This window comes from Mercenaria mercenaria, unplaced genomic scaffold (genome assembly GCF_021730395.1).
Source record: "Mercenaria mercenaria strain notata unplaced genomic scaffold, MADL_Memer_1 contig_3384, whole genome shotgun sequence".
Taxonomy (NCBI): Eukaryota; Metazoa; Mollusca; class Bivalvia; order Venerida; family Veneridae; genus Mercenaria; species Mercenaria mercenaria.
In genome coordinates this window covers 6043-32751 of record NW_026461515.1, presented here as the reverse complement: position 1 = coordinate 32751, position 26709 = coordinate 6043, and the positions used below count along the sequence as shown (strand labels likewise).

The following is a 26709-nucleotide window of genomic DNA, read 5'->3' as shown; positions in this document are numbered from 1 at the left end:
ACACACAGTGTAGTTCTAGAAACCATTTTGGATCAAACTGTGACTTCGAGTGTCATTGTCTGAATGGTGAACAGTGTAACAGTAGCACAGGAAACTGTCCCTCAGGTTGTGAGTTTGACTGGGTAGGGCCCGGATGTCAAAGAAGTAAGTATTTAAAACATGTTCACTTTTTAGAGTGTATATACATACACAGGAAATAAATTATATGAAGAGCTAGCAATACAAAGTATATTCTAAAATAATAACAGCCTTGACTTCCACGCACTTTCGCAGTCGAGAAACGCAAGAAGTGAACACTGCAGAGTAGTTCTCCCTCGGTATGATCTTTAGTAACTGAAACATAACACTCCCAGTAGTAGACTTAAATCTAATGCATAAGCGGGATGATTAATTGGTACCACTTTCTCATCTCTTAAAACCTTTTGAAAGATTGCAAACCTTTTTAAACCAAAGTGCTTGATGAGAATCTCCCGCTAACAAACCAAGAAAAGACGCTTTCTCGGACATTATGTACCTGGCGGCTTCATCAACCAGACATCTTACAGCAGCAATGCTCTTTGACGTCTGTTTTAGGCCTGCCAGGATGAACCCTTTCTGATTGGCTTACCATTTTTTAATTTACGTACCTACCTCTAAACAGATTTCTCTGATACAGAATACTTGCCATATGAACTATGCGATTCACTGAGTATCTGCAATGCAGATATTTCTAAAGAACTTATGTATGAAATGTACAAATTACAGAAATAGTTGATTCAAGTATTATTGTCAATCCCTGTTATGAAATGACTGACAGAACCAGGTGCCATACCTATTACGCTTTCAACTACATTGCAACAGACCATCATTTCCTTCATGCGAGTAGTGTTTACTATGGAACAATGCCGAGGCAAAAACGGCATCTTGCTTTCTTGCGTGTTTATGAAATGGCATAATAATTTCGACAATAAAAGAACAGATTGCATTCCGGCTTGTCATGGATTTAAACAATATTCATTGTCAAAAATGTGTTAAAACGTATATATATTAATGTCACAGGATTGAGGAGTAAGCTTTAGCGTTGCATTAGAACCTCGTTTCCTGACCTTGGCACTATATGTCAGATATATAGATATCTATTTGGTCACCTCGAGCTTTCTTCGTTCATTAATAATAGTTGTCTCGCTTTCAGGCGCCATATTATATTGACTGTATTGGCTGGTGGTTTTGGTGAATTGGTATTAGTTTTAACTGGATTTTATTGGAATAGAGCAAAAATAGCAAGTCCTAAAATGATTAATTTTGTTTTGTTATGGTATACATGACCAGCTTACTGAAGCGCAATTATATACACACTGTCCGTGTAAGATATTAAGAGTGTAAGATTTGTTTAAAAATTCAATCTAACATCTGCTTAATATATATAATCATTTGTGTTCATATGGCGCTTAAAACAGTTTTCATTTTCATTGGAAGTATGTTTAAAATTTGATTTTTATCATTCTGGCTGCCCAAATAAATTTGAAAAACATTTTGTTTTTGTTCAAGGAAAAACTATAAATATGTGATTTATCTAATATCGTACAGTTTTATTTACAGTCATATATTAGCTGAAATTCTTTAGAAGTACCTGTGAGAAAAGATACCTCACTTTGCCTGTCCTGCACAACCAAGACAGAGCAGAACATACGCTTTAATTTGACTTGAACACAAAACATTACCATATACATATATATGATATACATTCTAACACTTTAAAGAATTTCTTTTATATAAACATGGAAGTACTTTACCGTGTCTTGTCAATTAAAACACGTTTCGCAATATGACCTACTTTTGGCTATTCCGCCTAAAAAGATTTTAGATTAGTATCCTTTTCTAGTGTAACTTGAAAGTGTTAGAATGGAATAGATTTTACTTCTGCGTACTTTGTTGGCAAATGAAACACATTGTCGTGGAGACATTAAAAGGAAACAAAACTGTTATGCCATGTGTTCCAAGGACATCTTCCTTCAGGATTTTGGCGCTGGCGATGTACGTAAATGCGTTGTCCAAATGTTGACCGTGGGTATTGCGTTTCTGCTGAAGAAACGTCGTAGAGCCAAAATAGACGAGTCCACGGTCATGTTCGGTACTATTTCTAAATGGACAGCTCGTGTATTGGCCCATGTGGAAAGGCAAATGTATGCTTTATGTAGTTCTCCGCCCGACGCATTACTGTTAAAGCTCCGATAATGCCTGTGCCGTTACTGTGAATGGTGGCACAACCTTCAATCTGTCCCTAGGTAACGGCAGGTGTCAGTTACTCGATAACAAACTTAGTGGCGAAGATATGTGACTGTACTTTCAGTATCGGAATGCATATGGGTAACGCATGCGTCAAACATAATCAGTTTTGTAAGGTTTTCTTTTTTCGTGCTGTGTAGTAGCGGTGCTTTGGATATTCTGCTACCACAACGCAATAATTTGACGTCATCAAAAACAAATCAAGCTGTCTCACTAGATTGGGTCTTTTCATCTAGACGTTTCTATTCTGGTAAATGTACTGTATAACTTCCGGAAAATTACGGCACTATACGTACTTTATCAGCTGCCTGGCTGCTGTGTTGATCTCGTGCGACTCTGTAGGTTCGTAGATCTTCTCGATATTTCTGCAGTTGTTCACAGATCTTAGAGCATATGCTGTAACACGCATCAGCTTACGGTATGTGACGCATTTATTGATGTCTTGAACATCTTTAACGCCGGGATCGGGTTATTTTCTCGCGATGTAGTCATACATGCGGAATGGTTTGTATTTTCGTGTTCGCTATCGGTGTGATCTTACTCAGTATTAGTCATATGCGTATAGGACCATGCATCCACAATCTGTTGTCGCGAAATTTCTAGTAGGTAAGTCCTCTCGACAGAAGGTCTGCTGGGTTTGAATTTGTTGGGCAATAGCGCCAAAGGAAGCCGTCTGTCAACTCATGTATTTCTGTTACACGTCTGACTACGAATTGTGGCTGTGGTTTGGTTGTAGAAATCAAAGTAAATACGGTCTTACTGTCGCTCAATAAGTATACTTTCTTATACTGTATGGTGTATGTCATGTGTTGACTAAGATTAGTGCCTATAAGTGCTGCATACAGTTCAACTTTCGGTACGGTAAGTTGCTTAATGTGAGTTACTTTATTCTTCGCCAAGACGATAGTGCTGTGGCAACCGGAAACAAGGTATGCGCGTGAGCCATACGCTTTCGTGCTGGCATCGCAGAAGACGTGGAGAATTACGTTCCTGTGTGTTGTGCCTTGGAAGTATCTTCTGCTAAACTTAGTTTCGGTAGCTTTCGCGGTATCTTCTCTGTTCTTACACCACTCTGTAATGAAGTCATTCTGGCAGCGGTTCGTCCCACTAAAATTTACGTTTTCTTAGCGACTGTATCAACATGTTGCCTGTCACGGTGATTGGGCTAAGTAATCTCAGTGGATCATAAATGGAGCATGATTCTTGCAGGATCACACGTTCGTCAGAAGAGAGATATTCGACGCTGCATTCAGTCTTTGTGGAAATGGCAGTTACAATATTGAGTCTCTGTTTACGATCTTTAATTTTACACAGATTGTACTTGTGTGCTCTCCCTTACAATATACACAGGTTGGTACTTGATGCTTGTAGATTTCACACTTCGTCTGGTTGGTCTAGGAATATTTCTTCTCTCCGTCTTTCGCGTGTCCGATTTCGTCAGGAAGGTTGCTTTAGGAACGAACGCTTACCCAGTATTCAATGCACTTCCGGCATCAATAATATTAATTTCATTTATTTCATTTATTAGACACTTCATTAATTCATTTAAACACCAAGATAAAAATGATTCGTGCGCATGTTCATTCTGACTTCTGGTGGTAATTTCTGAAGGATGATGGGAGTGAGAAGAGTGTGAACATCAAGCAAAGCTTCAATGTAGATCTGTGTAATTCTGTCTTTCTGTCCATACCTTTCGTGTAATAACGACATAGCCTTGTCATAGTTAGCATTAGGTTACGCAAAACCTGCAATTGTTTGTGCAGCTTCTCTTAAGCCGGTACTAGGGGACGTTAGAGGTGTTGCATACTTCATTACCTCTCAGACTCAATCAAACTAAGTCTGCTATAATTATTCTTCTTGGTTGCAATCTTTGCTTCCAACGGATCTTTTTACAGATTCATTCATTTCTATAATTAACTTTTATGATCCAGTTTAAGACCAAATATGATCTATCTCATTTTAAACGTCAACGTGTTCCATAAAGACATATATTCTAAATTGGTTTCATGGATATCAAGTAACACAGTGACCAAGTGTATTAGCTTAGAAATATACGTTTTAGTTTTCATAAAATCAAATATGTTGACCACGTTCTATGACGATTTTGCTATTATTGTGATCTCTTGTGTTTTGTTTTAACTGTTATAGTTAAACTAGTGACGAAGCACGAGGCACAAAGGACTACTGACGACGACAGATAGTTCTCCTTGAGCACTTTGTCCGAAGCTGTAATAAACTCAAATCTTGGAGATGCATATTAGAAAGTGCATAAAAACAGGTTATTTAAGAAATAATTATTCGTTACGGGCGGATATACATCTTTTCAGGCAATATAGTACCTGCAGGACAGACGAATGAACGTGAAATTGTGACACGCCATCAAAGTAACATACCTCAGAGAAGAATTGCTTCGCTGGCCGTCGATAGAGATTTATCGACATGTAGTCAAACAAACTATGCAAATATGTCAAAGGACATCCCATGGTGGAGACTCTGGCTTAAAGATAAATACAAAATCAGGAATATTTCTATTGTAACCACCAAAGTGTCCTTAGGTAGGTAAAGTAAATATCGCATTAACATATTATACAATTCGAAGTCATTTCACTTTAACTTTGACCGAACATATATATAACGCATTCAAATATAGCGACTTATTCACTAGTATTTTTCTAGTGAAATGGTCTCAAAAATGACAATACTCAGTTGTATATTTATTCGTTCTACTTAATATCTGTCTGTTGAAGAAACCTTTTACATGCTATAATTGAATATGCAATGCCTCATCAGCATGCGTTGATGAGTTTCTATTTCGCAAGGTAGTTTGCAAATTTTTATGCTATTCAAGTGCACATATTTTGTAGATGAAAACCTGAATACTAGTGAAGGTTCAAGATGTCTATCACAAGCCTTTGGACAAATTATGTAAAAAAATGTTATAGCTTACGGAAGGAAACAGCCTATTGACTGTAAAAGTTCGTATTAGAACAATTTGACTATTGGTAAAGACGTTTTAAAATCAAAACTAAAATGTGTGTTTCATGACAAACGCAGTGTTACGTTTTACTTACTCAGTAATAAATCCATAAATCGTTGAGAAGTTATAATAGGTCACATATAATACCAGTAATGCAAGAAAGTTCCTTGTCAGTTGTCGGGCAACCTCACGACAACTGTAACGCCTAGTAGAGTAGAATACCAAACATAAACGATATTGAACAAACTGAACATGTCCAGAACTAATCAGTTCTCACTTATTAGGAGATCCTGGCACAGTCAAATTACACCCGTACTGCCCATATTGCAGAAGCAACATTGGCTTGGCTACCCATGAAACAGGGTACAGTGCCGTACATATCTCTGCAAGATCTGTCCCTATCTACATCAGTACATCACTGATATGATAGAACTGGTAAGATCGGTTAGAAACCTGACTAAGATCACAAGGTATTATGTCATTAGCTCTACCGAAGCCTAGAAGCGTGCTGTATGACAAACGGAGCATTTCCAGCACTACTTGAGGCTTTGGAACACTGTTTCTAGTAAAGATCAGGGTTGCTATTGCGCTGATTGTTTTCAATAAAACTGTTATGAACTCATTTATAAAACATTTTGCAAATACACTAATGATTACTATTTGAAAACATAGATTAAAGTCAGGCAAACTAAAATCAAGTAAACACAATTCACAAGGTCCATGAAAGCTACCGGATACGGTACATAGAACCGGCTCCGTTGTAACTCATATACATAATAAAAATTAATGGACCCGATGACTGTAAATAACCTAAAATATGAATACTGAGTTCAAATAAAGAACGACATTTAAAGGCCGCCAGTCATCACTTACAAAAAGCTGCTGTCAATGATGTTATTCATTCTTTTTACATCAATGTTTTTTTTTTCATATCAATCGTAGTCAGTGGCACTCGCGCTGCCACCTTACATTCTCGCCAAATGGCGATTATTTTACAAACATATTGGGACAAAAATCAAAAATGTCGAACGAAATTGGCGATTACTTTATACTGAAGCTGCAAAGCAACATCATCAACAATTTGCTTTACCTAGTGTAAAAAAAATCTTAAAGCAGGGTATTGACAATATAAAAATCTCATTACTAACATTCTTGCTACGCGACCATCGACTACATAAAACCTTTGCTGATGAAATAGTCTGCAAAAGTATCTGTATTAAACGACCGTGTACGAAGCTTCCCGCAACTTAGTACCTTCCTACTACAACTGTCGGTCATTGGTCACGATCCCTAGTTGAATAAGTTCAAATATCAAATATGCCCTCTGTATTTTGTGTCCGGGCACAATTTAAAATCTATTTAAGATGTTGACTATAAATTTGAACTATAGGTAGTTGGTGATGATTCGATTGCAAAATTGGAGGATTACAACAATCAAAATTAATTCTACCCTACAAACCCATTCAACACCCCCGCCCCCACCCCACACATTAACACCGGCACCCTATCGCCCCTTTTAATTTCTTTTAGTATTTCATCACTGCTACCGCACAAAGCCCACAATCCCACATAAATTTTGTTACTATACTTTCTTCTCCTCACATCTAGAAATATTTCGGCTTATGCTGCCCCACTTTGTTGAGTTCCTGTTAAAATAGACGACGTGAAAAGCCTGAAGATTGGTTAAACGAGAACAAAATGAAAATACTGTAGGCTCGGTTTGATTGAGCCTGTCCATGGTCGATTGTAGAAATGGATGTAGAGGCATCACATATTGGGGGTAACTTTGTGTGTCTTAATGTAATATCTACTGTATTTATGTTTACAATGACTGCATTGAATATGTTATGATTTGAAGGCTTATAGTAAAACGGTAATATCTATCGTGAAATCAAGAAGGAGATTTTATCATGCACTTATTACTTCTCTTTTGAAGAATAATACCTTAATCGAGTGATAATACGAAAAATTGCTTGTGTTTATGAGCTTGTACTGCGTGTTACAAAGTCATTCAATTGAACAATTGGTCTAAATTAATACATGAAGTATGGTTAAACTAATTTCTAGTACTACTGTGCTACTTTTGAAAGATAACAAACCAGCTGCAGCTGACAAGTCAAAATCAGCTGAAAAGGAAAAATGACAAGCATAGCTGATCATTTCTATAAGAATGAATATTTACGAAACAACAGTGATTGCTTCACAAATCGTACAGACAGTGACTAACAGAAAAAAGGTTTTATCTGTCTAATGATGTTAAACAAATGCTTTTTGAGTGTTTGAGACGTCATTCTTAGAAGACGGTGTGAGTTCAGTGCCGCTTTGTTCACGCCTATCGAATATTAATTCAGAAACGTCTTTATCCGATTGTAATAACATATTGTTATTTATGTGTATATATTTCAGGTCTTTCTATATAATTTATTTCGCGAAACACACAAGGCAAATAGATAATACATTCTAGGATAGGCTCAATACATCAAAGGTTTGCGTACCTGCACTGAAGTTACAATACGTCATATTTCTTAATATGTATATAAATGTAGTTTTAGAAATTTAGTCAAATGCCTGAACCTGCATCGGAATGTTTATAATAGTTTTGCAGTATGATTTTTAAATAAAGTAAATTATATATTCAATTGTGTTCCCATCATGATATTGCACATTACCATCGCTGAATATCTATAATAAGCAAGGAATAATTCTAATTTCATATATTCTTTAAGATGTATTAATCAAATTCTTACAAACTGCCTTTTAGATTATTTCAAGAACTTTAAAGTGACAGTGGGAAACAGTACATTTCAAAACAGGTATAACGGTGTCTATTCTGGCAGAAAAATATGTTACAGACATGATGACACTGCACCGAGAACAACGACTATTTCTGTAACTTGTAACAGAGCAATTTATGGGAATCAGATCAAAATACGACTTGCAACAAATGGTACACAACTTGTGTTGTGTGACGTCAGAATATATGGAGGTAACTGTGTTATTGTATTGTTATTTGTCTTATTTCATTAGCAATGCATTCATGAAATTAATTTGTTTCATACTGTTGATGTTTAAAACTAAAACATCTGATAAGTACACGTGTACCTGATTAACTCAATTATTTAAATAACATTTTGTTGATTAGAATGTGACGATGGAACATTTGGTGTCAGTTGTACAGATAGATGTAGTACTCATTGTCAAGATGTATGTGATAAGAATAATGGGGCGTGTACTTCATGTAAATCCGGATGGACGGGAAACCGCTGCAACCAAGGTATAAGCTGTACTTTCTCTTGGATGTTACAACTTGGGTCAAAACGCTTGGTCAATTAAGTGTAATTGGTCCGCCGGAGTTATGAAACGTAAGGCCTGACCGACGGTTCACTACATGTAATGAAATGAGCCAGTCAAACCTTTTGTCTTGGTACGTATTATGCTTCCAAAGGATATTCTCATAAATATGATATTTATCTATTATGGTGCAAAAGTATTCCATATTTCTATTCGAGCATTTACAAAAACGAGAATGGAAGATTATCGAAAGTACAAATTCACCAGATTAATAGGAATTCAGGAACTAAACTGTACATTAAATTCAGTTTGTCCTGATGGAAAATATGGTGAAAACTGCGCCGATGATTGTAGCGGGTTCTGCATTAATAGCACTGCATGTAGAAAGACAGATGGGATTTGTGTTAATGGATGTAGCCCGGGATATAAATCAGGAAAATGCGACCAGAGAGAGCATACTTTGCTTTACTTTACATATGTACACGTATATAATTACGTTTTATTCATATTTTCAGTTACTGTAATACAAATAACTTGACATTATTTTGAGGCTCTTATATAAACACAAAAAGAAATAACCAAAATGTTTTATTTCTTTAGTAGTTATTCACAAAAGCTAAGAGCTGAGTACTTTTCGCAAAACTAGTTATATCATTCTTTTATTTTTCGAAAGCATGCAAGTCTGGTTACCACGGTATGGAATGTAAGAAGAAATGTAGTGCATTTTGTCTCCGAAAGGGGCCAAGTTACTGTAGTCATATTAATGGCAGATGTTTTCATGGATGTCAGGCTGGTTGGCAGGGAGCACACTGCAATAGAAGTAAGCACACAAACATACTTATCAAGTGTAATGTTCTTTTAAACACTATCTACAGAGCTTCATTAATGAAAGAGATTTATAATCTTTGTCTTGGTTGCTTTTTAGTAGCGTGCCAATATCTGAAAAAAAAATGTGACTTCTGATGACAATTTTTGTTAATGCTCGGATAATATTGTAAAAGTGATACTTAGGATGAAACATGAAATTTAAAAGGGGCTGTCGCATTCTGGAGTTTCTCATTACAGAATAATGGGGTCGAAGGTCAAATGAGTGCAGTTAATATACACTGTTGCTTTGTGCACTTGTTTTATTTTCATATAACCCCTTAAACTGGTTTGAATATTATGTCTCAACGCCTTTGTGTATTTTGTTAATAAAAGTGATAAAATATTATATTAAATAAAATTTGAATTTAAGCTTTTCACTTAAGGGCATCAAAAAGACATGTTAAGTTCAAATCAATAGATTTGTGATAAACAAAGACTGGTAATTGAATTCGTCAAGCAAAGATGCCTATATCTTATGTAGTGCGACGGTTACGGGTTTTATTCATTTCTAACATACAGCTAAGAAATCATTTTAGTTCATTCTTTCATTCTGCACTGATTTTGATAGAGAGTATATTTACTTTTACACGTTTCAGCCTAGAACAGCGCACATTTGTTTCATTTTATAAAGTCAGATTCCATCGTGATAAATTGATACGTTCGCTCTATCGGGCTCTGTCACAAACCACACCCTTGAGATTCTTAACATGTTATGACAGAAAAGCAAAAATGCGTTATTCCTTCAATCACAGTCATAAATATCGTGCTAATGTAATGCGATTTACTATAAAATTCACAGTTGTCTATTAAACATTTTTGAAGTTATGACATCCATAGAACCAACATAAACTATTAATTACAAAATTGTAGATGTCTAAAACACTTGAAGGGCGGTTACCAGTTCTTATCAGAGCCTAATAATAATTGGCAAAGAAACAATTTTAATTATATCTGATTCAAAGACATGGAGAGCATCATTTCCATGCTACAGGAAGGAAAAAAAACGTAAAATTTTTATAACAATATCTATTTTCAGACTTTGATATCGCTTGATGTTTGTACTTAGATAGTATTTCTGAACGCCTACACATTCCTAAAATTACTTCAGCACATACATAAATCACTGGAATAGAGTTTTTATTGACAGCATAGGCCATTTTAGATAATGCTTGGGAGATTTGCATATTTCATACTATTTCACGAACAGACTTAATTCAACCGAGTTTGCTATTTTTACATCATTGAGTTCTATGCTTCCAAAGGATATCTATATATCTATCAACAATTAGTGCAGTCGAACTTTGTTCGCTCGAACTCGACGGGAAAAGCAAAACGTTTTCGAAATATCAGTAGTACAAGCCAATGAAAAATATACATAATACAAATATTGTGTCGGGACCTGGCGATGACCTTCTGTCGTGAATAGTGGAATTATCCGAGATCGAGCGAACGAAGTTTGACTGTACGGGTTTTGATGAAATAAACATTGTAGATTTGTTCACCCTGTAGTTTTATACAGACGATAATCAAGCCATTTAGTAAAGTTGTTAGCGAAAGAACGAAAGTTTTAGAAGGATACCCTTTGTATATTAAGAAATGTCAGAGCGTACCAAAGGTTTAGATAGTTCTATAAAGATAATTTTAGTCTTTGAATTGTGTCTGTCTTAGATTTAATTTTGCTTGTTTGTTTTGGGGTTAATGCCGTTTTTTAACAGTATTTCAGTCATGTAACGGCGGGCAGTTAACCTAATCAGTGTTCCTGGATTCTGTACCAGTACAAACCTGTTCTCTGCAAGTAACTGCCAACTTCCCCACATGAATCAGAGGTGGAGGACTAATGAATTCAGACACAATGTTGTTTATCAAATAGTCACAGAGAACATACGCCCCGCCCGAGGATCGAACGTGCGACCCCGCGATCCGTAGACCGATGCTCTACCTACTGAGCTAAGCGGGCGTGTCCTTAGATTTAATAAATCTACGCATAGAAATTTATTTTAATTCTCAAATTCGTAAAAATGACGTTAACAAAAATGCACTCATGACTTCGACCTTGTGATGTGACCTTAATATGACCATTTCATTGTGACAGCCCCAACCACCCGAAACATTTTTCACTTTTTATAATGTTAACATTGAATAGAACTGTCGGGCATTAACACAAAATGCCATCAAAGGATATTTCTAAGCCTCTTTGTCGAATATATAGGCACACTTATAACAAACTTTCTTGTATGAAAGAAGACAAAAGATAAACACAGTTAAATATTGTTCATTTGATCTATTTGTAAGTAAGGAGACAAAGGAACAAACATTTCGTAAAACATATTACTAGGCAAAAATGTTTAATACATATGATCAGAAACTTATACCTGTCCGAACTGTTTGAAACAAAAATGGCTGATTTCTTTACCTTACTGGAGTCTGTTTTACTAACTTTGTACGCTTTTATTTTTTTTATAAAAACGTACGAACTTCATACGCCATTTTTACAATAGAAACACTGTTTCACATACGTTATAAAATTGCGTCAGTCATACGAAGTTGCACATTTAAGAAGATATTTGCGAAAATAAAATAGTTGTTGCATGGATTTCCTATATGCAGTAAAGCATCAATAAAATGGAGAATATGTTTTGCTTTTCGAACAAGAGACTTTGAGAATCTTGTTACACACATATCCTAATTTAAAATGCACTTATGTTCAAAATTAAGCGTACAACAGGTTTGCCTGTCACCATTCAAATCTCTATTGTTTTTCCCAGATTCAGTATATGAACGCAAAAAAAATGTGTGAAACAGGATCCTGCTTAGCATGAATACTTAGATTATAATTTTTATCTTAAATTCTAATGTTAATTTTCGTTTTTGATGGGATTGTTGTAGAATATGTGGGTGAAAGTATGGTATTCGTATTCAATTGCGGAACAGTAAGAAATATTTTGGCCATTAATTACACTTTTTATTTCTTTTCCAGCATGTGTTAATGGCAGGTATGGTAGAAACTGTGTATTAACTTGTAGCGGTAACTGCAGAAATAACTCCATCTGCAGTAACGTTGATGGTGGCTGCGAGCAAGGTTGTAAGACAGGCTACACAGGAAATAGGTGCAACAAAAGTAAGTGTATAAATATTTATCACTATGGATTTATCTATAACATCGTCTTCTATTGTTATAATTAACTACACGATGAACGATTTAAAAAAAATTGAAAAAAGAAACCGAAACAATCCATCCTACATTTGATAGTTTCCACTCAAAGAACGTTATTCTTGATGTTAGCCATCACCAGTTTTATTTTTATGATGTGATCTAAGAAGATGCACTAGTACCATTGTTCCCGTCTTTGATATGACGCAGCGAGTGATCGAACCCCCTTGTAGAGGACGTCCTTCAAGTAGACTTCAGCATCCATGTGAAAGTATTATTTAAAACAATACATGCATTACTGCGACAGTGTCAAAAACAGTGATTATTCTTTCGAATCAAATGCATTAGAGCATTTGTCTTCGTTTCTTTACTGACAAAGGTAACTCACACGACACTACGATGTTTCCAATTTATTGTAGATATCTAATTAAAAGAACTTTACTTTCATTACATTGTATGTTTAGACTAGCATATATAACTTCCTTAATTTTATTCACATAAAATAGGCTGCGGAACTGGATATTATGGTGATAAATGTGCGCAACGTTGCAGTGATAATTGTTTCAAAAACACCTGTAATAGTGGAAATGGCAACTGCTTCCATGGATGTAAACCCGGATGGGTAGGATTACAATGTGATCAAGGTATGATTCATACACTTTTCGAAGATTCATTTTCAGAATAAAATACTTAACTCCATGTTCATTTTATTCAAAACACTGGAACAAATGTAACAGTTTTTTCATATAAAGTCTCCTAAAGTCAGACAGTTAGATATTTGTTTTAGTAGTATATATTGATACAAAGCGCTGTAAATGAATCTATTCTGAATTCCATGAGTGTTAAATGCATTCAAAACAATTCACAGTGTGTATGGATGGAACATATGGCCAGAGCTGTGGCTTAAATTGTAGTGGAAATTGTATGAATGATTCAACATGCAAACCTATCGACGGTTATTGTTTGTTAGGTTGCAAACCAGGATGGACTGGAAACACTTGTCACGATAGTAATTTTACCAATAATATAAGTTCTAAAATCGGATTGGTTTATTGATATAGCGATGTCAGTCAGCAAAAAAAGAGAACGTTATAACTTAATATGATAGATATGACCAGCATGTATTATTGTATAAAAGGTTTTAATGATATACACCCTACAATAAGTTAATTTAAATTAGTATTTAATACAATTTGTCATAATTATTTTTTAGCTATTCTAATTTGGGTATCATTCTTATATCATCATTAAATGATTACAAAGACAGGCCTTGCCCTAAGTAAGCTTTCAGTTTAAGCTAGCTACCACAAAAAAAGTGATTATCTATTTCTATAGAATGTCAAGATGGTTTTTATGGAGAAAATTGCACGCTCAACTGTGGTAGGTATTGCTTAAATGGCACACTGTGTAAATACAAATGGTACCTGTACTAATGGATGTCATCCGGGATGGACTGGTGACGCGTGCAAGGATGTTAATGTTATACTGGTCCATAACGCCTATAAAAAGATCAAATAAAACAAAAACTAGACGGAAAGAGCCAAAGAAACACAATGATGACCAATGTTGGCACAATATTGAAAGTGTCAGTGGCGATAACAACTCTGTGGATTTGAACTGGTTCATAGCGCGCAAATTCCCACTTTTTATCACCCACCATGTTTTTACGTTACGGGATAGTATACTTGAAAAGTGTCCCAGTCAGGCGAATCCCTTTCATACTTTTTGGTAGCCGGAGACAGAATATGTAAACTTAGAACTTGTTTGTGTAAAATATATAAAAGAAAACCTTAAGAAGCAAATACGCATATATTCTATGCCTTTGCAAAGCAAAACAACAAGAGGGAAGCCGTGTAGGGCCGAAGACAAATGTGAAATCAGCTCAGTCCCGGTAGGATGTGTTATTTATTGAATATTCTATGACACATAATGTAACGAAATATGTTCGTAAACTTCCCATAAAATTCAGGATTTTATAACTCTTAGTACGGAGATGTCTTCAGATTGTTTTGGAATTCTAGCATTAATAAAATATTGATGATAAAATGTGGTAAATCATTTGCGCATTCTATGATAGGGATTGCCCTGTTTGAGATGTGTTTGTTTCTTTGATTGACTGACTCTGTATAAATTGGATTTATTGATAAGTACAGATTTCATTAAATGTTGATAGAGGTACATGCCCGACTAGATGAGGGAAATTGAAAGTAATAAAATTAACATTAAAGTGATTTATCTGAATATTCCTGTAAACGAATGCTTCTAGACAACAGAGATGTTTTTTTCCATTTTTAAGTCATATAGGAGTAGTATAAGAAATGGGGCTTTTGGCGGGATTTTTTCAATTTTAATTAGCCTGCCCGATTCACTAAGCACACTTTGATCTTACCCTAAGTTTCTGTCTTAAAATACTAACTCGGTGTATTTGTACCCTGAAAATCTTTGATGGACGTAAGGTTGAAGGGTCAATCTGACCTTATTTAACCTATAGTCCTTGGTAGGGACTGACCAATACCAAACAATTCAAAAACCACAGGTTTTAAACCCAATAAAAAGTTTTAAATACATATGATATAGATGAGTTTACAAAATAAAATATATTGTTTAAAAGAAAAAAGATTTACTGATAATATAAATCCTCATTATGTTATAACAAAAAACGGGAGAAAAATGATAATGGCTACCTGTTCGTCTTGTGGAAGAATGAAATCAAAGTTTGTTAAAAGTACCATCACAGCAGGTAATTTAGACATCCATAAAACAATGTTACCTTTATTACCTAAAAAAGGTTTAACACTTCCAGGATATAACTATTGTGGGCCAGGAAATCCTTTAGATAATGGACCTCCTGTCAACGAACTAGACGCAGTATGTATGGACCATGACTTTTGCTATGACAACAGTGTAAAAACGTACATGTGACAAACAAATGCTTTCCAACTTAGATAACACTAAATCAAAAACATTTGGGGAAAAGATTGCAAAACATTTAGTTGTGAAACCTATAATTAAAACGAAATACAAACTTGGGCTGGGACAAAAGTCAAGAAACGGGAAAAGGGAGTAGAGTACACCCCGAAATAACTGTACCAAGCTACCGCTGGAGTGATGAATTAGCAGAAGAATTACATAAGCCAATTAAAAGAAAATTTACAAAACGACGAGTGATTGTCCATGACATTGATGATACTTGGTCAGCTGATTTAGTTGACATGCAAGCTTTTTCAAAATATAATAAAGGAGTAAAGTACTTGTTAACCGTTATTGATATATTCAGTAAATATGCTTGGGTTATTCCATTAAAGAATAAATCTGGAGAATCTGTTACAGAAGCATTTGAAAAAACAATTTCTGAAGGTAGAACACCAACAAATTTATGGGTAGATGAAGGAAAAGAATTTTATAATAAAAAGTTTGAATCATTTTTGAATAAAAATAAGATTAACATGTATCATACATTTAATGAAGGAAAGGCCGTAGTAATCGAAAGATTTAATAGAAGTTTAAAAAGAATAATGTGGAAATATTTTACAGCAAAAAATACTTATACTTATTTAGATAATTTGCAGGATATGGTTGATAAATATAACAAAACAAAACACTCTAGTATGAAAATGACACCAACCAAAGCCAGTAAAAACTTAAATAAAGGTACTGTTTACTTTAACTTATATGGTAATTTAAAGGTACCAAAGAGTAAAGCAAAATTTAAAATTGGTGATCGTGTTCGCTTAAGCAAACTTAAAAGACATTTTGAAAAAGGATATACACCAAACTGGACAGAGGAGATATTTATAATTCATGGAATTAATAATACAAATCCCAGAACATACACTATAAAAGATTTAAATGATGAAATAATTCAGGGTTATTTTATGAACAAGAACTTTTACCTACTACACAAGAAGTTTTTAGAATAGAAAAAGTTATCAGACGAGACTATAAGAAAAAACAAGCTTTAGTAAAATGGAAAGGTTACAATGAAAAATTTAATAGTTGGGTTCAGTTTAGTGAATTGGAAGAAATTTAAATTGAAAATATATTATATAAATGAGTAATAAAAATCTAATTTCTAAAAATGGAATAGAAACAATAGATCAATTAATTATTCACTTAACTAAACTAGCTGCTGCTTACAGAAAAAGTTATAAGTTTTGTGGAAGAGTAAATACAGGGTTACAGATTACAGCAGGCATCTTTGGTTGCTCAGCTGCATTAGCATTTGTTCCAGCTATTCCTATATTTGTAGCAGTTGCTGGTGCTGTTCCATCAATAATTACTATACTTATTAATAGACTAAAAGTTGAAGACAAAAAAGCTATTTTAAAATTGCATCACTACAAAATAAAACAACTTATAACAAAAGCACACATTGCAGCTTTAGCTGTTCATGGCTCTAATGACCCTGGAAAAGTAAATAAAGAAGAAGAGACAAAAGTTATTCAGGATATTTTTACAATACGGTTAGAAATGCAGAAAGAAAAAAACTATTCAATGCCTTTTGAAACATATATGAAGGAATTTAAACTTAACGGATATAAAAGTAAAAAAGAAGAAGAGTTATATTAAAGATTTTTTCTATAAGTATTTTATATAAATGAGAAAAATTATATCAGTCGAAGGTAATATTGCATCAGGAAAAAGTATGTTTTTAGATATTATTAAAGAATATAATCCTAATTTTAATATAATTCCAGAACCAATTCATGAATGGCAAAATGTTATGAACCCAAGCGGAAATTCATATAATCTTTTTGAACTTGCTGCTCAAGAACCTCTAAAATATTAATTTCCTTTTCAATTAGCAACTTTAAACAGTCACATAAAAATGTTAAATTCTGCTAAAAACTTTGATGGTGTTTCTTTTCTTGAACGATGTTATTTAACTAACAGCAATGTTTTTACAAAACAACATCACGACAACGATGTTATAAATGACCCCGAGTGGGCAGTATACAATCTTTTCTTAATTGATCATGTTATTAAAATACATGGAAAAACCCCAATTGATGCTTTTATTTATGTTAAAACCGATCCTAAAATATGTTTCCAAAGACTTCAAAAAAGAAACAGAACTGAAGAAAACAGAGTTGGTTTAGATTATTTAGAAAAACTACACAAATTACACGAAGAATGGTTAAACAGAATGTTTCAAGAAGGTATTAAAATTTTAACAGTTGATAACAATTTAGAAAAAATAACTTTAAAATCTTATTCAAAAGATATAGATAATATTACCTTTTTTTAAAATGTTCTTTAGGTGTGTTTTTAAAGATTTTTTTCTATAAGTATATTATATATAGATGGTTAATAGAAAGGTAGATAGAATGATTATGCCAAAATTATCTAGCACTTTAGGAGAAATAATGAATCCAGACAAAAATTCATATAAAAATGTTCTTAAAAGAAGAAATGTTATTAAATCAAAACTTGATCAAATAGTTAGCGATGAATATAAAAATCATGTCATTGATAAATTACAAAATGTTATAGATCCTTATCTTTTAAAAAATAATTTATTTGAATGGGACTGTGGTTGTCTATTAACTGAAGAAGAAAATGCCGAAAGGTTATGTGATTGTCCCAGACCAAATAATATTCGAAACAATCTTAAAAAAGTTATTGCAACCAATTGTGATACTAATGAAGAAAAAACATATAAAAGCACTTATGCAGCATCCAAAGACCTCGATATTAATTCTGGGTTAATAACAATGTGCTGCAAAGGAAAAAACCAAGTTAAAAGCGGAATATCAAAAACCAGCGGAAAAAGATATAAATTTAAATATTTTATTTCTTCTTAAACTTATTTTATTTTATTATTTTTTTAATCCTTTTTTCCTTAGTGATTTTTTTTTTTCTAAATATAATATATAGATGGAAATCGAGAGATCTACAAAGCAATATTATAAGAAATTTGAAATTAAGATTGAATATAGACAAGATCCAAAGAATCAATTATATTTAACTACAAACCACTCTTATGAAATACTTAAATCTGAACTTAAAACTTTAAAAGGTATAAAAATAAATATCGTACTAAAAACAACTTTTGTGAAAATGAGTAAAACAGATACAATATATAAATCAGCTTATTTTCAATCAAAGGCTTTAGAAATTATTAACACAAACGAAATAAAAATCACTTTACGTCAAGCTTTTGATGAAATAATAAATAGAATTGGTAATTGGATTTCAGAAGGAAGTGGCTGGAGAATAGAATCAGTTGATGCTCATTATATACATAGATATAAATATACACCACTGGTTGCTTCCAGTTATTTAGAGTTATCAAAACCGTTACAACATCCAATGAAAGGATTAATAAATATAAAGAATGATGATAACGAATGTTTTAGATGGTGTCATTTAGCTTATAAATTTCTTGTTGAAAAAGATTCTCAAGAAGTTTCAAAATATAAAAAAAACATATAAACGATCTTGATTATACTAGAATTAAAGTTCCTGTTACATTAAATCAAATACCTAAAATAGAAGTTTTAAATGAAATATCATTTAATATGTTTGGTTATGAAGAACCTACGGGAATTTATCCATTGTACATATCAAAATATCAATACGAAGAACACTGTGACATGTTATTAATCAATAAAGATAAGATAAACCATTATGTTTGGATAAAAGACTTTAATAGATTAGTGTTTAACAAAAGAAAACATAAAGAAAAAAAGCATTTCTGCAAATCATGTTTACAATGTTTTTCTCAAGAAAGAATATTAAATGAACATATTCCAAATTGTTTAGCTATTAATGGTGTTCAAGCTGTAAAAATGCCAAAAAAGGGAAGTAAAGTACAATTTAAAAATTATCATAAGGGTTTAGCAGTACCTTTTGTAATTTATGCTGATTTTGAATCAATAACTAAGAAAGTTTTAACTGCTTTACCATCACCTGAATCTTCATTTACTGAACCATATCAAAATCATATAGACTGTGGTTACGGCTATAAAGTTGTTTGTTGTTATGATAACAGTTATACTAAACCAACCCAGATTTATAGAGGCCCCGACGCCGTCTACAAATTTATTGAGAAAATGCTTGAGGAAGAGGAATATTGTAAAGAAATATTTAAAGAACACTTTAACAAAGAACTAAGAATATCTAAAAAAGACGAAATTGAATTAAAAAAACAAAAGTTTTGTCATATCTGTGAAAAAGAATATATAGAAGATTCAATCAAAGTCCGTGACCACTGTCATATAACAGGAAAATTTAGAGGAAGTGCTCACTCAGAATGCAATATTAATTTTAGACTAACACATAAAATTCCTGTTATTTTTCATAATTTAAGAGGTTATGACGGCCATTTTATTATGCAACAAATAGGAAAATTCAAAAAAGAAATTAATGTTATTCCTAACAATATGGAAAGATATATGGCATTTATGATTTCCGACTTGGTCTTTATTGAATCATTTCAATTTATGTCTCAATCATTGGATAACTTAGTAAAAGATATTCCAGAATTTAAATATTTATCACATGAATTTGATAAAAATATAGAATTATTAAAAACAAAAGGTATTTATCCATATGATTACATGGATTCATTTGAAAAATTCAAAGAAACAAAATTACCTTCTAAAAATGAGTTGTATTCAATTTTAAATGAAACACACATATCTAATGAAGAATATGAACATGCTAACAATGTTTGGAATAAATTTAAAATTAAAACAATGGGAGAATATCATGATCTATATTTAAAAACTGACATTTTACTTTTAGTTGATACATTCGAAAATTTTAGAAAACTATGTTTAGAGTACTACAAATTAGATCCTTGCCATTATTTTAGAAGTCCTGGTTTAGCTTGGGATGCAATGTTAAAAATGACTGGAATTCAGTTTGATTTAATAACTGATATTGATATGTATCTTTTTATTGAAAAGGGACTGAGAGGAGGAATAAGTTATATTTCAAACAGATACAGCAAACCAAACAATAAATATATGAAAGATTATGATCCTGAATTAGAATCTAAATACATTATGTACCTCGATGCCAATAACCTTTACGGTTGGGCCATGTGTCGACCTTTACCCTCTGGAAACTTCAAATTTATATCCGAAAAACAATTTAAGAAATTAATTGCAAAAGGTAAAACTAACTTTATAGTTGAATGTGATCTTGAATATCCAAAAGAATTACATACTGTACATAATGATTATCCTTTGGCTCATGAAAAAATCAAAATACCAGACGAATGGCTTTCATATTATAGTAAAAATATTAAAACAGAATTTGAAATAGGAAAAAGTAATGTAAAAAAAAAAGTTCCAACTTTAATGAAAAAACAAAATTATGTAGTTCATTATAAAAATCTTGAACTATATACAAAATTAGGGTTAAAAGTAACAAAAATACACAAAATATTAACTTTTGACGAAAGTCCTTGGTTAAAAAAATATATTGATTTTAATACTCAAAAAAGATCTAAAGCAAAAAATTCATTTGAAAAGGACTTTTTTAGGTTAATGAACAACTCTGTATTCGGTAAGACGATGGAGAATATACGCAAGAGGGTTAATATTAAATTAACTCACGATGAAAACCTTTTATTAAAATATATTGCCAAACCTTCATTTGTTAGTTCAACGATGTTTAACAAGAATTTGTTTGGTATTCATAGAATAAAAGAAAGCTTATTATTAAACAGACCTTGTTATGTTGGAATGTGCATTCTAGATTTATCAAAATATTTAATGTATGATTTTCATTATAATTACATTAAGGAAAAGTACGAGGATTCAGCAAAGCTTTTATTCACTGACACTGATTCATTATGTTATGAAATAAAAACCAAAGATGCATATGAGGATTTTTATAAGGACAAAGATTTATTTGATAATAGTGATTACGATAGTAATTCAAAATTTTATTTCGACAATAATAAAAAAGTAATTGGAAAATTTAAAGTTGAAGCTGCCGGTATTCCAATCGTTGAATTTGTTGGATTACGTAGTAAAATGTATTCATATTTATTACAAAATTTGCCTGGGAAGGAAAACCAGGCGATTAAAAAATGTAAAGGAATTAAAAAACATGTTGTTAAGAAAACAACAGTTCATAAAAATTACAAAGATACTTTGTTTAATTCAACCCGAAGTAATCACACCTTTAAAGTTATTCGTTCTGATAAACACAATCTTTCCACTTATGTTATAAATAAAACATCTTTATCATGTTATGACGATAAAAGATATATTCTTGATAATGGTATTAATACATTAGCTTATTCCAAAATTACAGAACCATAAATGGTTAACTGAATATTTTTAACGTTTAAAGAATTAATATAAATAACATCATTCATTTTAAATTCATTAGCATAATTAATAGAAATAGATTCATTTTTTTCTGTTATTTTTTACATCGTAACTTTGAAGAATTATATTTTCTTTGTTTTTTAGTTGTAATTTAGCTTCTCCTTTATCTAATTTAATTGCATCAACAAGAATAATTAAGATGCAATTTTGTTTAATTGTTACATTATTACCATTTTGAACTAAACCAGGACTAGCATTTACAGTTTTCCATTGAAATAATCCACTATCAGTATCTTCGGTATAACATGTTAAAAACAATGGAGGTTTTCTTATTAATTGTCTTTCTATTTTATTTACTTTTTCGTTTATATTATTGAATATTCCCATTATATAAAAACATAGTAATTAAAGTTATAATTAACTAGATAGAATCTGACATAACTACCAGGTTCTATGATAAATTTACCAGAACCTTTAAATGGTGGTATTGGTATACCAACATTTGGATGAATTGTAAACATCATTCCTTCGTTTAGTAGTTCAATTTTAATTTTTTTCTTGAAAACCAATGTTGTATTTTTAACCTCAGGTTTTATATACTCACTTCCGTTTGTGTGATCGCCCCACCAATCAAAAATAAATGAAGGAAATGTTTTATCAGAGTTGCTAACGATAATATTCATTTCGATTATGTAATATCCATCTTGTTGGATTTGAAAAAACATCTTTTTCCCTATTTTTACTATTATTTTCTGCATATTTATAATTTGTTCTAATAAAACTTTTATAATCTGTAATCTTATTAATTTTAAGCCCAAACATAGCAAAAAAATATGTGGTTTTAACTTTTTGTTGTAATTGTTTATCTTCAAGTTCATATACCAGAATATAACTAGGATTATAATAATGATTTACATGTTGTTGTCTGCTATTGTAATATTCAAAAAGAAACACTTCACGTCTTACTGTTTCTAGTTCATCTTCTATTGCTTTATAATTTTCATTTAGTTCAAGAATTACTTCAGCTAACTCATCAAGTCGTTTTGTTGTAGCAACTTCAGAAGCAGACAAATTATCAACAACAATCTTTGTTCTAGCTAACTGTATTTCTTGTTTTAAGAAAACATTTTTTACTTTTGTAATTTCTTCTGCATTAGTGGAAATTGCTTGGGTATTAGCAGTGGTTGATTCTCCTTGTTTAGCTGATATTTCAACTATAAAGTCCAGATCATTTATTATTGTTTTAACTTTATTATTAAATTCGTTGATATATTTTTGTAATATTTCTGTAAGATTACTTAAGTCTGCATACTTTAAATTGTGACGTGTGTCAACAGTACTAATCAAGATCCGAAGTTGTTTCTTAAAGTTTTCTTTTTTAGAACTGAGCTCTTTTTTAAGGTTATTTAATGTAGTGTCATGGTCATCACCTCTTTGTGAAGCTGCTTTTTCCATTTCAGATTTATATTCTGCAAATTTATTTGAAAATGTATCGAGTAAATCTTGATGCTTTTTTGTAAAGTCAGTGTTAAGTTTATTTACTTCTGTTCTGATTTCTAACTGATACATATTTTGTAACTTTTTCTCAGCTTCAATAATCCTGTCTTTTAGTTCTTCATGTTTAACCATACTATCTTTTAATTCTTAAATTTGAGTGAATAAAATGTTTAAATTGACTCGAAATACTTCTTTTATGTTTTCATCTGTCAAATCAGATTTCTCTTCAAGTTCTTTAATAGAATCAACCATAGCTTTCATTTCTTTTTCAATTTTATCTTGTAATTGAACTACTAATAATGAATTATTTTTTAAATCTTTTGTTAATTCTTCAATATTCTTTACTTCTGCTTCTAGTTTCTGTTTTATACTTTTAATATCTTCAAGATTATAGCCATCTATTACACCTTGAACTTTTTTATACATAAACCGTCTTGAAACTGTATCGTTGGGTTTATCTGGATTTCCTAGGTCAATAAGGTTATTACCTCCCATATCCAATGCTCTGTTCATTGTGTTTTCAAGTTCCTTATTTCTGTGAAGATACGATTCCGTTTCCTTTTTAAGTTTTTTGAATTGTTTTTTAGTAGCATAATCACTTAAATCAATATCAAATTTAACTTTACTTATACTGTCAGGTTCACTTATTTGTTTTACATCATTAAAAACTCCCATCTATATATTATTATTATTATATATTTTTTTCTTAAAAACTTCCTTGGTTTGTCAATATATAAGAAATCATATTTTTGATTTGTTACATTAGCAAAAGAGTTAGGGTTAATATTTTGTTCATTACAAATCATATCATTTTCCCGTTTACTTGGACTTTCAAATAAAATATAATGTGAACAGTTAATCCGAATATCTTTTGGTGCTTTATAGTAAGACTAACTTAAATAAATAACACAACAGTTTTTGTGACGCCCTTGAATAAAGTATTTTGTTATTTCATTTTGAACCTTTTTATCTTCACATACAAAATCATCAAATATTACTACTTTTTGTTTTTCTGATTCAAGATCATCACAAGGTTAAATTTGGTTGGGATCACCGAATATTCGGGTATTTCATTTGGATCTACTTTAATTTTTTTGCAATTTCATTTAAGTGATTTATTAAATCCTGATATTTAGATTGTTCTAGGTTTTTCGCATATAGGTATAATTTATCATAATATATAAGAGGTTTTCGTATCATATGCATTAATGTATTTGTTTTTCCAGATCCAGAAGATCCACATATTAACATTCTAAAACATGAATCTGGCATAAAAGGATAATGTTGTTTAAAGTTATTAGATTTATCACTTTTTGTATCATAATTTGGAATTTCAATTATATAATAATATTACATTATCTTACATTATTTTACATTATCTTACATTATCTAACATTATTATATAAATGCATTCAAAACTTAATGTAATAAGAATAAGAAAACATTTAGTCGGACAAAAGATGAGAAATTTAAAAGAAGACATAATGAGAGAAAAAATTAAAAAAGCTACAAATCGGGATATCTACACTGAAATTTATAAACCAATTACTGAAGGAATAGAAAGTCAAAAAGAACAATTATCAAGTCTGTTAAAAGCATTACCTGGAATTAAGGAGCAATTAGCGTAACTTCCAAAAAGGTTTGTTGATAAAATACAAGAAGTAGAACAACAACAAAAATTAACAGAGTTATTGAAAGAACCACCGCCCCCGGAACTACAACAACCATTATTACCACCACAACTGTTACAGCCGGATTATGTTAAGTATCCTGAAGATCATATGGGTTTGGATGATGAAGATGAAGAATTGAAGCCAGGGTCAGAATTGGAGGCAATGGTAATGTCAAAAAAAATCGGGATGAATTAGCAGAAGAATTAAAAGAATTAGAAGAATCATATAAATCATATGAATCAGAAGAAGACATGGGTGCAATGTCGTTTGATCCGACGGTATTAAATAAAGAAATTGATTTAAAACTTTTAGGTGAAAAATATAACACACCACAAGAAGTGTTTGAATATTTTCATAGCAAATCTAAAAATCCTGATGAAAGAATGACTATGGAAGAATTAGATAATATCATAAAAAATGTATCAAAGGATATAAAAAAATTGGGTAATGAATCTGGTGCAATAAGTAGAAAGAAAAACCCCACAAATCTAACTTTAAAGCAAAAGGAAGCAATTAAAGCCAAGTCGGATAATCTAAAAAAAATATAGAGAAACCATTGGAGATATTCTTAGCCAAGGAAAATATATGGGAAAAGGAATAAGATATCATAACCCATATAAAGTTTCACCAAATGGACATTATGGTATTTTAATTATTAATTTAAATAAACTTTATGGTCAAAACAAATTAGTTGCTAAGGATCAAAGGACTTGAAAAGAAGTAATTAACTCTAAAGTAGATAATGATTTGATTGATTTGATTAATAAAAGATATAATAATAATAAAAAGCATTCAATCCATTCTACAAAAATATTCAAAGAATTAACAGAAAAATCAGGATTACCTATCAATAAAAGATCCATGAAATTTAAAAAAAGTAATTAGGGGACAGGGTTTTGACGTTTGTCCATGTAATCCAGAAGATTTGGTTAATGACTTGGAGTTAATTTGTGGTTCGATTGATGCTGGAAATAATAATGAAGAACTAAAAAATGAAGGTATTACGGTAGTAGACCAATTATTAAAAATGAATGAATTGTTACCAGAACAACATGAAATGTTATATAAAAAATATTTTTCTTGAATACATAAATGGAACAAAAAATAGTATTAAGTTCTGAAACAGTTAAAGATGATAATAAAAATACTCCGAGTGATTTTACAATCAGATTTAGTCGCCCTTTAATTTTAGATAAAAATAAAACTTATGCTGTTGGTTTGGATAGTATTAACACTATGACTTACTCTTGGCATAATATTAGTGATGAATATGATAATAAAAGAATTCGTTATAATAATGGTAAGGATTGGAAAGATATTATATTTACAAATGGTTCTTACAGTTATACAGACATTAATAATTATATCAGAGAAACATTAATAACCAATGATGATTATGAATTTGATAAATCAGACATTGCTCCAATAGGTTTGAAATTTGATTTAAGTAGTTTTAAGATTTTGATTTCAATTCATGATAATTTTATGTTGGATTTAAGAATGTCAAATTTTCATACATTGCTTGGATTTGAGAAAAAAGCATTGAGAAATACTGAATGGGGAACTACAACACCAAATATAACTAACTCTGTGGATACAATTTACATTCATTGTGATCTTATTGATAATTCACTTGTTGATGGTAATTTTAGTGATATTATCTATGCTTTAAGTACTGCAGATTTAACAAGAGCTTAT

At 31.6% G+C, this 26709-nt stretch overlaps 1 protein-coding gene across 1 annotated transcript; it reads left to right on the top strand.

Annotated features, from left to right (window-relative positions):
• LOC128553014 (scavenger receptor class F member 2-like) lies at positions 1-25176 on the top strand (the record flags this gene model as incomplete). The annotated part of the gene is made up of 8 exons (XM_053534119.1): positions 1-144; positions 4593-4820; positions 8004-8228; positions 8385-8516; positions 9207-9353; positions 12378-12518; positions 13058-13195; positions 25025-25176. Coding segments are annotated over 8 exons (1307 nt in total), but the record flags the coding sequence as incomplete, so codon positions are not given.
• Between the last annotated feature and the right edge of the window lie 1533 nt (positions 25177-26709).